Source organism: Lissotriton vulgaris, chromosome 5, assembly GCF_964263255.1.
Source record: "Lissotriton vulgaris chromosome 5, aLisVul1.2, whole genome shotgun sequence".
In the NCBI taxonomy this organism is placed as follows: Eukaryota; Metazoa; Chordata; class Amphibia; order Caudata; family Salamandridae; genus Lissotriton; species Lissotriton vulgaris.
In genome coordinates, this window is record NC_141693.1 from 1,898,283,249 (window position 1) to 1,898,298,709 (window position 15,461).

The 15,461-nt window shown below is 42.0% G+C and overlaps 1 protein-coding gene across 1 annotated transcript in view; it reads left to right on the forward strand.

The window, feature by feature from the left end:
• The window catches only part of LOC147717662 (E3 ubiquitin-protein ligase TRIM39-like), a 112,148-nt gene that overhangs the window by 14,186 nt on the left and 82,501 nt on the right, over window positions 1-15,461 (forward strand). Inside the window, exon 2 of the mRNA XM_086924449.1 lies at window positions 7,696-7,794. Within this exon, the coding sequence (XP_086780575.1) occupies window positions 7,734-7,794 (61 nt within the window). The 5' untranslated portion in view covers window positions 7,696-7,733. The remainder of the gene's footprint in view (window positions 1-7,695; window positions 7,795-15,461) is intronic.

A 15,461-nucleotide genomic window follows, 5' to 3' on the forward strand; every position in this document is an offset into this window, starting at 1 on the left:
GATGAGGTCACACGGACAAAAGATTGTATAAATAATATTACAGCTATTGCAGTTTGTCTTGAGTTCATTTTTAACATCTTTAAATACCAAATCCTTGCAATCAATGGAAAAGTCACAAACAACACATGACCCACACTTAAAATGGCCTCGGAGAGGTGGTAATGACCAATGATCATTGAGTGTGGTATTCACGATGGCTGTGGAGGGGAGGACTGCCCTGACCAACTGGTCCTTAAGGTTTTTGCTTTTCTTGAAGGCAAATAGGGGGGATTCCCACTCCAGCTGTCCAGAGTTTAGTATGTGCCAGTTCTTCTTAGTCTTCGTCTTCGTCTTCTGTCTTCTGTCTTCTTCTTCTTCTTTGTTTTTTTTTTTTATTATACTTTGTTTAACACGATTGGAAATGGTTGAAAAGGTCGTGACACAGACCATTTTGTCAGTTGTTTGTTTGGGTTTGGGCTCCAATAGAGTCTCACGAGGGCAATACCATGCCCTCTTCATTGAGTTCTTTACTAGGCGCCGTGGGTAGCCTCTGCTTCTTAATTTAGCAGAAAGAGTGTTGGCCTCAGCAAAATAGTCCTCTTTTTTGAAACAGTTACGTCTAAGCCTTAGGAATTGTGAGTATGGTAAGCTGTCTCTCAGGGCCCTGGGATGACCGCTACTATAGCTTACTAACGTGTTTCTTTCTGTAGGTTTACGGAAAAGGGATGTGTAGAGTACACCATCTTGGTGTTGAATAGTTAAGTCTAAGAATGGAATATGAGTCTTGCTATGAGTCAGAGTAAATGTGATCCATTGCAGTTGTTGTTTAGCCAATGTAGGAGTGCCGGGAAGGCATCACACGGGCCACCCCAAATGAGGAAAATATCGTCAATGTAACGTTTCCATGTAAGCAACCCCCAGTGGAATGGATTGCTATCTGTGAGGATGGTATTGCATTCTAGCCAGTCCATGTACAGGATTGCTAGGGTAGGAGCAAAAATAGCACCCATGGAAGTGCCAAGGACCTGCTGATAATATTGGGTATCAAACATAAAGAAGTTCTGGGTGAGGCAGATCTCTAGGGGTTGTACTATAAATAGAGTGGGTACTATGTGTGGGCGTGGTCTGCTGTTGAGTATGGTTTCCATAACTAAAAGCGAGTCTCTCTGTGGTATGTTTGTATAGAGAGACTCTACGTCCAGGGTACATAGAGTCTCATTATCATGATTGAAGGGATGATTCTCAATTAGGTTAATCATATGCATGCTGTCACAGATAAAGCACTTGGTTTCAGGTACAAAGTCTTTTAGAAAAAAGTTAACATAATGTCCCAAAGGTTCTAGGACCGATCCACAGCCAGACACAATCGGTCTGCCTGGGGGATTGTCCAGTTAGGGTTTGAAAATTGTTTTTCACACGTAAAAAAGTTTTGATTTTTAACTTACTGATCCAAGTGGTGTCTGCCCTCTTGGATTTATACAAAACAAAAATAGTAAAAATGCACTTGCTTCATTCTGTAGGCATGCATGTATGGTGACGCATGTGCATGCCTACAGAAGGATGCTACCAGCAACTGCCACATTCTCCTGTCTTTTTCTCATCTTTAGGAGGGCCCAGTAGGTGCAATGTGATGGATGATGCTCTTTTTCAAAACAGTTTAATGCTTATGTATTTATGTCAACGTACAAGATCAACCTCAGTCAATGATACAAAGCATTGCTAAAATCACTGGGTCCACATCCAATATCAGGAATCAGATATTTAATTACCAATCTCTCTGATCCTATCCTAGACTTGCTGAGCTCACTAGGCTCACTTTACCTACTTCATGGAATCTCTAATATGTATGTAGCTAATAACCAGTTAGCAGAACAGACTCTTACAGCTATTTTCTTCTGTCCTATGCCCACACTGGACGCACAGGGTTTAGTATATTACCCTGAATTGCATCCATATATTTCTACTAGGCCTGGATGGAGTGCCACAAAGTGGCCCAAAAACTCTGCCGTCCTATGCGGAGTGCTGCAAGTGGCAAAGTGCTTTATGTTGCACCATTTGTGTTGATTTTTAGTGCCAGATGTTTGTCCTACATTGTAAAATCAGCGTGAAAGGCACAACGCGCAGTGCAAGGCGCTGCTTTCTATGCCGCTCGAGTAGATCTTCTATTTGAGAGGCAGCTTCCTCCGCGTGACTGGAAGGGTTCTCAATGCGAGCGGTAGTGATCATCGCGATCGCCTATGTTGAGAAATGTCGCCTAGAAGAAGTTTTTCCTCGCTCTCCAAGTTAACTTTAGCGTGGGAGGAAAAAACTCTGCTCTGCAGACCGTAGGTTTTTGGAACGCCACCCTCTACTCCGATTGGGGAAAACTCTGCGAGCGAAGCGGAATTTCATGCCCAGGCCTAATTCCTACACCCTTTTCGTCACACTGACCGTAGTCGACCTACTATCGTGCTCTGGACGCATAATTTTACAAAATGTCCCATGAAACAACAAAACACGTGTTCACTGTTAATGAGCAGATTTCTTGGTTAAATCGATAATAGGTCAGCAAAATCTTTAGACCTGATTTAATTTATGTGTTCCGGAGACTGCGATTGTCATGAAATATTGGCGTGCTTCATCATGGTGAAATATTGAGCTTTGCTACCATCATTAGAAGTTTAGCATTAACAGCAAAAACCCGAGAGCTAGTGACCTCCATTTTTTCGTTTTCTGTCTTCTATTAGTATCAGGTTGCCTAACTAAAGTATCTTCTTATTCCCATAAGTGACTATAGGATAGAAAGGGTATCCGTTGTAACCAAATCTGGGATCCTTATTGAAGCTTCAGCTTGTATAGTCCCAAGTACTGACTCTTTAAACAACTTCTTCAATGAATAAAGCACATCAGCGGTCCCCCCTCCCCTCCCAGTCTGTTTTACAAGATTTGAGATTGTTTTATCAGAATGTCTTGCAGTGCTGAGTGGGTCATAGAATTTCGACAAGGGTCTGTGTTTGTAAATACTTTGCTACTACCTCCCTTCTTGACTTTATGGGGTACTTACTTCATCCCTCTTGGAAGCAGGTAAAGAAAGTTTGCCAAAGCTTTCATTATCAATTGGCGGGGAAGTGGGTGGGTTATTGATTTATTGAATACCGATTCCATGTATGGGCTGCCATACCTAATTTGATCAACATGAAATAGCTTTTAAAGTACTACTGAGAGGGATTATGCTCCACCTATATGTTGGTTACAGCGAGTACAGTGTTTGGGCCAACGTTTTTTGCAACCACTGAAAAGAGTGCTTCAGTTGCACTTTTTGTCTTGAGGCAAAGCTTATACTCAACTGCAGAACTGAGTTACAGACCTTATCTGTTTAGGATGAAATGTTATGATAAATGCAATAAGCCTCAGCGGAGGAGCAGCCGCTGTCTAAAATTATGCGCCCAATCCCAATGGTCCTCCATTAAAATACAGACACTGTTATAGAAACACATAGGATTCCATTATAGTGATATAAAGCATGGCTAACATGGCTTTAGGTTTGTTAAATGCATTGTATGTGGAACAACAGGATTGTAGTACACAAGTTAAGCCAGTAGTTGAATGTTGGCTATGAGCTGTGATGAAGCAGATAACATTTGGAAGTTTGAAATATACATGCAAGTGTAATGCCTGGATTACCAAGGACCAACATCAAGAACTAAATACGTGCTTAGAATAAGGTATCAATTTTTATCAGGTGAGTTGGTCATAAAGTGGGGCTTAAGCGCAAAAGAGTGTTGTGGAGTTTATTGGAGTCCCCCAGGAACTGCACGTTTTGAATGACCTAAACTGAGGGCTTGATGTCCCAACAGCTTCCGGACACCCCCACAAGATATGTCGGCCGTTAGACCAGCTATCTCTACAGTGCCTCTACCACCCCCCTGTATTTTACAGTGGTGTAGGTAGTTTCTGGCAACCACTGAACATGACGAGCCTGATTCCTCGAGGATCGTGGAAAACAGTACAGTACGTTTCGCTCAGACACTTGTGCTTGCTCTCTCTCCGAATATACACAGGATGGCGGTTAGAACTTTTCAATACATATTTATTGGTCCACCGACAGCCTTGGGTAAAACATATGTGCTGCAACAATCAGGAAACTGGAGCATAAAAAAGAAATTCCTAGTACCAGTATAGTGAATAGTAGATACATTTCTACCATAGTGCTAATAAAATGCACAGAAACAGTTCAGATAAAAACAGTAGCACTTGCACATTCCTAAAATGCATGCCCTAAGTAATTTGCTAAAATGTACCTAGCCTAACCTGGATGTGTAGGTGTATGTGTGTATCGCTATGGTTAGCTGTAGCCAAGAAATCCCACAGGGATAACCCAACCAGCCTCACCTGATGGTTTAGAACGAAGGACCCAGTCTATGCGTCGAGCATGAGAACCCGCAAGGGATGTCAGACCACTGTATGTCGAAGATTCGGCTTGCAGAACCCCTGTCTCCGCTTGGAAGGAGTTCTCCTCTAATTTGTAGTGGGGACTGAGGGTCTTTTATACTAAAGTGGTCACTCCAGGGTTTTTTCTAGAATCAATATGTTTTTTAAACAATACCCAATGCTTTTCTAAACAAGTGCGAGCTGACTGTTGGCCAAGGATGACAAAAGTGGTGACCCTTCTACAGAATAAATCTGCCATGCCTAGGAACATGTTTATGTACGTCAGGTACAGGGATTCAGATAGAAGTTTGAGAGCCTGGTGTCACAGAGTCCAGAGCAAGCTATTGGATTAAAGGTCACCTGTTTAGAATCGTTATATTCTTGTGGATGGGTTAATGTATGTAAAATGGGGTATACATTGATGAGACTATCCTAAAAGACATGACAAGAGGACTAGTTTGCAAATAGTCGGGTGTCCAAGTATAAAATCACCCAATTGTGTATGAGGATAGCGTAAAATAAAATGCTTCGCACAAGGCAACATTTGTTAAACTAGCAATGGATCACCTAATGGATGTGGATTGGCAGATGACATTTACTGGTTTGAGGTAAATGTAAGTAAGTTAGCACCCACAATGTAACCTGGATGGCCAAGTACTGACATCCAGATATCAATTGAATAGAGCAGTGATTTGATTGAAGCATAGCCGTTCACACAAGTGAGATGAATGAGCAAAAGACGACCGGGTAGCAAGTCAAGAGTACAAGTACAAAAAAATACTGGAAAATGCATGAACATAGAGTAAGGCAAAACATCATGCATATGGTAGCATTGATCTAGAGTCCTCAGAGGTTAGAGGATAATGGTATGAGACTGGTCATGGGGGATTGTTGGTCCTAGAAACTGAGAAGATTTAAGAGGGTTTTGCATCACCAAGCGTTAGTTATGAAGGTGCACACTTTGACAGATGAACAGAATGTAAAGGTTATCTAGGTGAACATGGTGTTCAGGTAGAAGGTGTGATTTAAACAGGCAAAGATATATGTTTTTCCAATAGAAGGGTCTTGAGGAATTTGAAGCTTTTGAACGGAGGGGGCATTTTTAGGTCTTGCCAAAGACCGGGCATGCACTATTATTATTTTATAGTGGGCTTGCCATTGGTTAGCTTCGTTGTTACTCTCATTTTGTTCTTGTTTGTTAGCTGTGTGGACTTTCCTTCCAATTCTTGTGTTTGACCAGCCCCTGGAGCACGGACCCATTACTATGTCCTTCCACTGCTTACCTTTTTAGGGGCTACTCTACTGAAGCACATGTATTTTTCAGCAGTCACACTCATGGGCTTTCTTTTCCCACTTTGCTGCGCTCGTGAGAGAGCATAATCTACTCTTTGAAATTCCATTAAGAAGGGAGGCATAATAATCCAGATTTGAGATTATGAGGGCATCTCCTGACAGCTTTCCGTCATCAAAGAGGGAAGAATATGTTTGAGCTTCTTCAGTTTGTGATAATGGAATCTGGCAGTTTTATCCATGGATTGGATGTGTGTTTAACCTGGAAGTCAAGAAGGAATTTTGAAGACTTGGCAGAGGTGGCCAGTTGTTCTTGTAAACCATATTAAAGTGGGGGAAAAAACGATCAGACACTCAATGAGGATGTGATCTTCCATCACAAAATCAGCTTGAAAGCATGTCTTGGAGTCTTTTGCCTCACTAGAACAGAGGCATTCACTTCTTTTAAATATTCCCCCACACTTCATGTTTCTCAGCTAGCTCCTACAACTGTTAATATAATGACCCTTTCTTAGTATACCCTCTGAAATGCGCACAGCCAGATCAACTTTGATAGGGAAACGGGCACTACAAAGCGGCCGTTTCCACGCAAATCTTTACCAAACATGCATTACAACACATGCGTGGTTACCACGAAAGCCTTTACCACGCATACCTTTACTATGAGATATGTAGTAAAGGCATGTGTGGTAAAGGCTAAAACTAGAGGCCCCCCCCCCCCAAAAAAAACCCGCACCTGGTGTCACGTCGCTAAGTGGAGGCAATTGGCGCTGTTTGAGAGGAAATGGAAAGAAACCTCCGCTTCCTCTTTACGACGTCTTCAAGGAAGATGAAGGAGAGGAGACGACGTAAAGAGGTAAGGGGAATTTTAGTTTAAAAGAAATATATATATATATGGATTGAGGGTTCAGGGCAGGAGTAATTATAAGAAGGTTTGGGGCCTGGGGGGTCATGTAAGGGTACAGGGGAGGGGTATCACCTTTACCAAGAGTATGCCCTTACCATGCATAAATTTGTAACGAAAATCGTTGTAAATCTATGCGCGGTAAAGGAATATTCGTGGTAAAGGTTATGTGTGGACATAGCATTCCGTTGTAACGCATGCGCGGTAAAGGCATGCCTTGCAACGGAATGCGTTGTAATGCCATACGACCACTTTAATACTGTCAATTTGTTTTCTCTTTTGATAAATCTGATTGATTGTTTTGTAAGCTTCAGCATTTTTGACCTGGAGTTTAAAATACATCACTACTCTTTTTAAACATGTTTTAAACCCATTTAACACCGAGCTTCTTCCGGTGGTTCAGTACGTTACACCAATGACTTGTTCCTCAGCTCCAACATAATTTAACTCCATAGCTGCTTTGAACGTTCCGCGACAGTGCGGAACGTTTGAAAAACGGGTGGGGCTGCGTCGGCCAACGGGAGCACGAACGGGTTAACAGAACTTTCTTAATTTTAAATTTGTAGTTGGGTCACTCAGTCTTTTACATAGTTAAAGAAAATACTTCTTCTTGAACCATTAATGTTTTTGTTCTCCCAATTCTCGTATCAGTCCCATGTCGTATTTAAAAGAGAAGTGGTAGTCATTTTTGCCCCAGGATCTTTTGTAATGCCTTTTAATACGTCACGGTTGGAGATGATTATCACTGCTGCATTGAGACACTCTAAGCAATACTTGATCATGGGCTTTATCCCGGAGCTCTAGCTCCTTAAGGTCAGGAAAATCAGTCTTAGGCCTGCTATGATTCGAACAGGGTATGAATGAGGGTCACCTAATGCCTTCTATGCTATTACTATGCTAATATCATAAGACACTAGCAATACAGTATTGTGGTGACAGAAGCTGATTGTTTACAGTGTTTCGAAGTAGCAGGCCTATGTCGGTAAGCTGCACGCAGTTGTTCTGTTTTTGGCCTCCTTAAGTAGTTTGCACATAGGAGTAAATGTTGCTACAGGTCATTACTCAGAATTTCATTTTCACTCGCCAACCTATCTTATTTCTTTGCTGTTTAGGTTTTCTGAATTTTTGAAAAGTAGCCTAAACCTGAACCATGGCTGGAAAAAAGAGGAAGTCTGCAGAGCCCTCTGAGGGAAGTCCAAGGAAAAAATGGGGTATGTTCTGTTATTTTCATGCCTTTGCTACAGAGAAGGTGTCTTAAGAGGGCGTTGAAGTGAAGAAAATACCCTGCAGTGTATCTTTAGAAATGTCTCGTGTTACTATGCACTAGTTTGTAATTAACATCCCCACTTTGCCAAATTACCATTGCTATTGGCTAGTGCTGGACATTGGATACTGTGGTGTAGAAGTACATAGCACTCAAATTGAGTTTTGGTATGTCCAGCGCAGAGATGTTCACATTACCTGAATGAAAACACTTATTATATGTGTTAAAACAAAAGCACACATACAATAGAAGCAAACCAAGACTGTTACAGCCTAGATGTCGTGTAAGTTAGGAAGTGGATGATTATTCTTTTTGGATGATCCTATTGCAGCTTAAAATGATTTAAAGATCTGGTATATGGATCACCTAAATCACTACAAAATATGTGTACCCTAACTTAAAGAAATCTGGAGGAAAAAACATGGAGTATGCCGTTCTAAGCACAATAACACTGTACAGAATAATCAATGGGGTCTGTCTCAAATGCATGAGCTTAACCTGGAAAAAAGACAGAAGTTCTCATCTACTCAGGGGCGGCATGCTTCAACCTAATGCTGTTCCCCACACCAGCAGCGTAATGGACTGATTTTGTGGAAGAGAGCTCTTAAGTTGTACAATGATTGTAAGAGGATCTATATGAGGAGTGGTATGGGTATCTAGTTAAGTGGAATCTGGGTAGAAATTAAATGGAGTAAAACTGCCATAAGTACCTCCTAGTGAACCCAAGATTTTTGTTCTTGTTCCCAGAAAAACGCAGGGATTAGTTTGATCCGACAAGGTAGGTCTACTTGTTTCTGCCTTGATTCTACCCTAAAACGTGAGGTGTTAAGGCTTTCTTCAGGACCACCTGCCCCCCCCCTTCCACTCCCCCAGTATAACTCACAGAGTGAAAGTAGAAAAAAGATAGTTGACTCCACAATCTGCATTAGGGAGTGGGAAACACACCAAATTATAAGCCATACAGTGATTCGTGGATAAGGTAGAGAGTCAGGATTGTCAAGTGAAATCACCTAAACTCTCAACATTGTCAATGCTCAAAAGTGAACCACACAGTGTATGTGTCCAATTCAGATAAAGTAGGGCCCCTGAGAACTTGTTGAAACCAGGGATAGAATTAGAGTTGTTATGCTACATATATGTGGCTTTAGCGTTCAAAATGCTGGAACCTGCAGGAGACTACTGTGCAAGTTTGTACTATAAAATGTTTTCATGGCCTGTGTTGGAGGGGTTGTGGTAGCCCAGAAACGCTGCTCCACCTTTTGTGGCACTGTCCAAAGCTAACTAGATTTTAGGAGGAGGTTCTGGGAGACCGCGACCGCGCCTTTAAAATAGAGATCCCACGGTTCCCCGCTTACACCCTTCTGGGGCTACCTAACACACTCACATACCCTCTTCGCACCCCTAGAGGAAAATAGATCGCACTGGCCCTGAATGCCGCACACAGACTGCTACTGACAAATTGGGGCAGAGATAAAATCCCAGATCATAGACAATGGCTTCACCAGTCTTTGTTGAGTATTGTGAAGCTGTTGATGGTGGTTGGAACTGATCCATCAGCTTATTCTAAAATCTGGTCCCCTTTTATCACCATCCTATCCAATGAAGTTAGGGAGCTGTCATGCCCATCCTACATGCAAATTTTGAGGTTATTGCCCAGCACCCACGAAGAGTCTGGGACTACTTGAATCAATTGGCCCTATATAAGGAATAGGTACTTAAAGCCCAATGGTTTCAATTTAGGTTGGAAAGGAAAGTGGTGGGGGGGGGGGGGGGGCGGGTATAGGGGTTTGTCCTGTATTTTTTTTTATGTCCTCCTGGGTTTTATGTTATTGATTGGCTTGCAAACCGATCTGTGGCGCACAGCTACATCAGGTCTTGTTCACATATAGATGATACCAGAGATAGAAGACTTCTTCACACCCCATTGACATGCTGCTGTCTCTCTTCACCCTGCCCATATATGCGGCCTGCCCCAATGGGGTTGTAGGCCACTTGCTGTGTCACTCTATTGTTATACTGGAATGACATATTGTCGTATACAATGCTCTATCTTGACCACATACTGAACCTTTTCGGCCCGACCGGTCTGGGTTGTAGGCAGCTTGCTGTGTAATTGTGAACTCATTTTACCTGCTGATAAAAAGGGATTTGATCATAAAATGTTTTCAAGAGCTGAGTGTGTATGTAAGAATCCATCAGGAAGGACCAAATCTGAAGTTGGTAGATTAGTTAACATTAACACACACTTCCTCATAGCACGTGTATATTAAATATGACATTTTTTGACAAACGGGGTTTACACATTTTCGCACCTGAATAACCATGGGTCAAAACGCCTACTAACGTTAATTTAAAGGCTTCTCGACCAGATGGTCCTGTATTACAGTGGTAAATAGAGAGGATTTCCATGGAAGGCTGTATGCATTCCCATGGAAAGTAATCTCAACACAAAACCTGTTAAATTATCTAAATATAATTCACTTTTGGCATTATCCCTTTTAATAGCTGTGAAACTCTTACATGACTTTTTGTGGCATGGGTTGTCACTTACACTCTGATCATCATTTCACTCTATACCAATGTCGAACAGGATATTAAACATCTAAATTATGTTATCGACTTAGTACATTGATAGATGGCATCAAACAAGTTGACCCCGAATAAAAACATGCTGCTTATATTAAAGGCTTCATGTTGGTAGATGATACTAGAATTTTACATTTTCCAAAAGTCAAAAAGCTTGAAGTCTTGTTCTGCACACTATTAAATATTTGAAAGCAGACCAACTAACTAAAAATGTCAGTAATTATTTGGAAAGCATTCCAAACCGCATCCCTTTCGAGAAGATGCTCACCAGACCGCTAAAGCAAGGGCCATTATAAGATCATGTCTAGATTATTTCATTTCATGGTGGTCTCTAAAAGGATTACAACAAGAATTCAAAAATACAGTATCCTACTGCCTCAGTGGAGTTTGAAGCCCTGTAGTTTTCTCACGCAACTCCTATTCTAAGCAGACTCCATCGGTTATCCAGTGCTTCACGGGTAGAATTTAGAGCTCTGCCTTTGGTTTACAGATCTATCTAGCCTGTCCAGAGCATTGGAAGTCACTACCCAATGCTTCATGGGTAGAATTTAGGTTCTGCCATTGGTTTACAGATCTATCTAGCATTTCCAGACCAATTGGAAGTCACTATCCCATACTTCACGGGTAGAAGTTAGGATCTGGCTTTGGTTTATAGATCTATCTACAGTGCCCAGAGAATTGGAAGTCACTCTTTCAGCAGAAGATACCTCTGCGAGCTCTTAAAGTATGCTAAGTTATTGGTGGCACCACGCTGAAATAGGGAAACATAGGGTAGCAGTCACTGTTGCAAGCAACTACCATTGAATATCCAGGAATCATCTACCTCTGCAATGTTTTTAAATAAGTTGAAAACTGAGTCATTCGATAGGTTAAGTGATGCCAGTGAGAACTACACTGATGCCTGGATACCATTTAGTTCAGATGGAATGTAAGTGTCATGGAATGGTATAGCATGGTTGTCACTGGGACTTTCTGATTTTGCTTTTACCTAAGGAGGCCGTGGTACCAGAACTTGGGAGCTGGAGCGCCGCCTCCATCATGAGCCCCACTTCTCGGGGAGAGGGTGCACTCCTGGGTTAGTCTCCTAATCCCTAAGTGGACTAGAACAGGTCTTCCCTGCGCTAACGGCTAAATAAAAAAGTCAGTTCTAAATAGCCAGGGCTTTAACTTCCTCTGAATTGTCTCCCGAGAGGTAGAAGTATTTAAACTGAAAGGCAGCACGTTCCACACTTTGGGCCCTAGCTATTTAAAATGACCCCCCCTTGTCTGACCAACCTCACTTGAGAGATGACCGTAAGGTCCAAGCCGCATGAACGAATGCAGGAAGTGGTTAGGGCTATATGGATACAATGCTGTTAAGATAATTAGGGGCAGTTTGGGTCCTAGTTTTATACATAAAACACAGCTCTATAAACGTGACGGCTTCTCAGTAGTCAACCAGAGAAGCTTGTCCAAGTGGGTTGAGAAAGAGACGTGTTAAGGAACATGGCACTGGCTTGGCAGCTGCATTCTGCACGATCTGTCGACTTTTTTGCAGTGGCCCCGAAATAAAGCACATTTCCATAGTCCAAAAGCAATATAATGAGGGGTTGCACAACAGTACTTTGATCAGGAACGGGAAGAAACTCAAGTATTTTTCGTAGATATTTCAATATCAATAGCACACTATCCTTAATGGGATGACACTGCATAATTGGTAAAACACAGGTGCAATGCAAAAGTACAAAACATAAAATCAATAGAAATATTAGGCTGCTAAAGAAAAACACTGCATTTAGGAAATCCACAAACAGCTGAAATTGATCAAATCGGGGGATAGTAGTTCAATCAACTTAAGTCGACGTTTCAACACCTATAGTTGACTTGACCAGGATCATCATCAGGAGCAATTGTGAAAATACATTTGGGAGAAAGCAACCAAAATGCTTCAACTAAAGAACACCAAAAGTGATTAAAGGAAGAGAATGTGTTTCTGCCACAAGGGCCAGCTCCACCTGGGAGAATGGGAGTAGAATATTGCTAAAGGCCAACCATCATGAGACCGGAAGGTATATAATACATGGCTGCAGAAACTAACATGGCTAGAACCACTGAACTGTTCCAGCTGAAAACATATGCAACCAAGAAAAGTGCTCCCCCCTTTCGATGGCAGTGTATGGAAGAATGTTGAGTATCCTAGATAGGAGAGGCAGCCTGCCTGAAGTGAATGCTGCTCACGGGGGCACATGAAATGTAAAATGTCAACAGAGATTGCTCTAGATATGGGCGCGGCATCAGACAAATGCAAGCGCCTACCAGGGTATAAGACCTGGTGTCAATCTAAACGTATGTCTATATTATCCTGGTTCTAATGGTTATAGGATTGACCCTATCTATTGTTACATACCCATTTAATTTCAGGCAATTGTTTTTCATCCATTGAGCCACAGCAGTTACACAAGGGTAAAACTCAGGCATGCGTTTGTCCTCGAGTGGACGAAGAGAAATAATGTAAGTGCCATTGCCATAGGAGAATAAAGTAATGCCAAAAGCCTCCATTATGTACCCCAACGACTGACTTATATTTTATAAAGCGGGGACTCGGGGAACAATCCTGGGGAACACCAGACAGCATATGGCAGACAGAGGGTGACCTGGAATTAGAAATGTTCTGAAAGGTACAACCCTGCAAAAAAGAGCATAACCATTTCAAGGCTGTGCACCTGATGCTGCTATACGCGAGTCTACTGAGAAGTATGGAATGGGAGACCGTATCAAACGTGGCTCTAAAATCAGAAGAATCAGCACAACAGTTACTCCAGCAGCAAGAGTTGCTCTGAGGTGTTCAGTGACCCCTGGAAGAGCTAACACAACGTTATGGCTCGGGTGGAAGCCAGATTGCGAACCATGAAAAGAGTTATTTAATTTTCGATGGGAAGATACTTGAGAATTAATGCTTTTCAAGCATTTTTGTCAAGGCCGGCAGTAGTGAAATCAATCAATCAGTACATTAATAGAGCTCACCCGTGAGGGTCTCAAGGCGCTGAAGGGAGGGGGGTGCTGCTACTGCTCGAATAGCCAGGTCTTGAGGTGTTTCCTGAAGGTGAGGTGATCCTGGGTCATTCGTAGGTGGGCGGGGGTGGGGGGTGTTCCATGTCTTCGTGGCCAGGTAGGAGAACGAACTTCCTCCGGTGGTGAGTCTGCGAATCCCTGGGACGATGGCGAGGGCGAGGTTGGCGGAGCGGAGCTGGCGGGTCGGAGGGTAGAAGGTGAGGCAGTTGTTGAGGTATTCGGGGCCCATGTCGTGGAGCGCTTTGTGTGCGTGCGAAATAGAACGAAAGTTTTCAGACTATGACAGTTTTCAGACTGACATGTCTTAAGTCAAGACTTTGTCAAAAAAAGAGAGAGCTGTTTAATTCCTGCCCATGCGTTGAAGCTTGAGTAAGTGTGTGGCAGAGAACTTTAAAGACTGAGTCAAGACCAGGGTAATTCCTCCCAAAGTTGGACACTATATAAGGCTAATCCAGAGGGCACTGTTTACATCTGGGTTTCACCATGAACAAATGCAAGGGAGTGTGAAGACACCGGGCCTCTAAAGCTGATCCTAAGTCCTTTACAACAGGGTTTCGGGGTAACTGTCATAGGCTTAGAGGTAGCTCTTGAAAGCGTCCCTCTGCCTCAAAACAGTGTCTTGCCAACAGTGCTTAATTTGTAAAATATGAAGTGCAGGTGCTGAAATGTTTGTCGGAGGCCACACCCACTTTTTCTGGCTCCACCCACTCTCTCAACTGGCTCCACCCACTTACTCTATTAGCTCCACCCACATCTTCAAGTGGCACTGCTAAAAGTCAAATATAATACCTGATCTGAATTTCAGAAAGGGAGCCTTCGTAAGGTTTTGACAGGAGGTTCCCCGTGAACCATTTTGAAAAAGATTAAAGCAAATGTGCACAAGTTTGGAATAAATTAGCTAAAACCACTAATGCATTTAGATGGACAATTTCAGTGCTCTGTGTGCTGATTTGGGGAAAGGACAATACTGGGGGTAGGGCATGCCATTTTTAACAGAATCTATGATTTCCAAGGTACATAGCTTAAGTTATGTGACAAAACAAAATGTTGTGAAAACACTAGTCCAAACGGATAAGCTGAATAAAATCATGCAATACACTTGAATGAGTCCTGTAACTTCCAGTGGCCGAAGTGGTATGGGGTTAATCAGTATAGTGGAATATTCCGTTAAAGCAACTGCGTTAGAGCAACAACAACAAAAAAGGATGATAACCAATTGGGCTTGTTAGTATAACTTACTCCCCTGGAGCTATATGTGCATTTATTTGACATTCAGAATAGTAAACCAGAAATAACTATGTAGTTCTGTATGGCACAGGCAACAGATTAGAAAAGAGGCATATGTTCAAAATATGATTTTTTTTTATTAAAGATTTGTATTCTTAAGATAAAGCAAAGAAAAATGTGATCTCCACCAAAATGTCCTTGAGGTATAATGTAGCAGAGTCCTCAGTATTCTTTCTCTCCCTTACTTGTTTCTATTTTTCTCTCTTACCCCCCTGTGTACCTCTAACAGGGTTACGCATACAGTCATAAAAATTAGAAATTACTCAGTTTCAGGGCAGAAATCCATTTGTAGAAATAAGTTTAACCTGCTCGATTAAAATATATCAACACATTTAATAACAAGCATTTGCAATGCAATAGGTCTCACATTTACGCAAGTTTAAGCTATTGGCATTGTAAATGACAATGCCTTTTATTTTTGTTTTAAAAACAAAAATAAAAGCCATTGTCATTTGCAATGTCAGTAGCTCAAACTTGTATAAATGCGAGACCTATTGCATTGCAAATTTTTGTTTTTTTTATAGCTGCTTCCACCATGTTGCCAGACCACATGGATCATGTCCATATGGGTAAACCACAAACCACACCCTTTATACCTTGCTCTACAAGGGGGGCAATGGCCTGATGCAAATTAAGGTACTTCACAATCACAACCTCCCTCTGGTTATAAAGACCAATATAAATGTTACA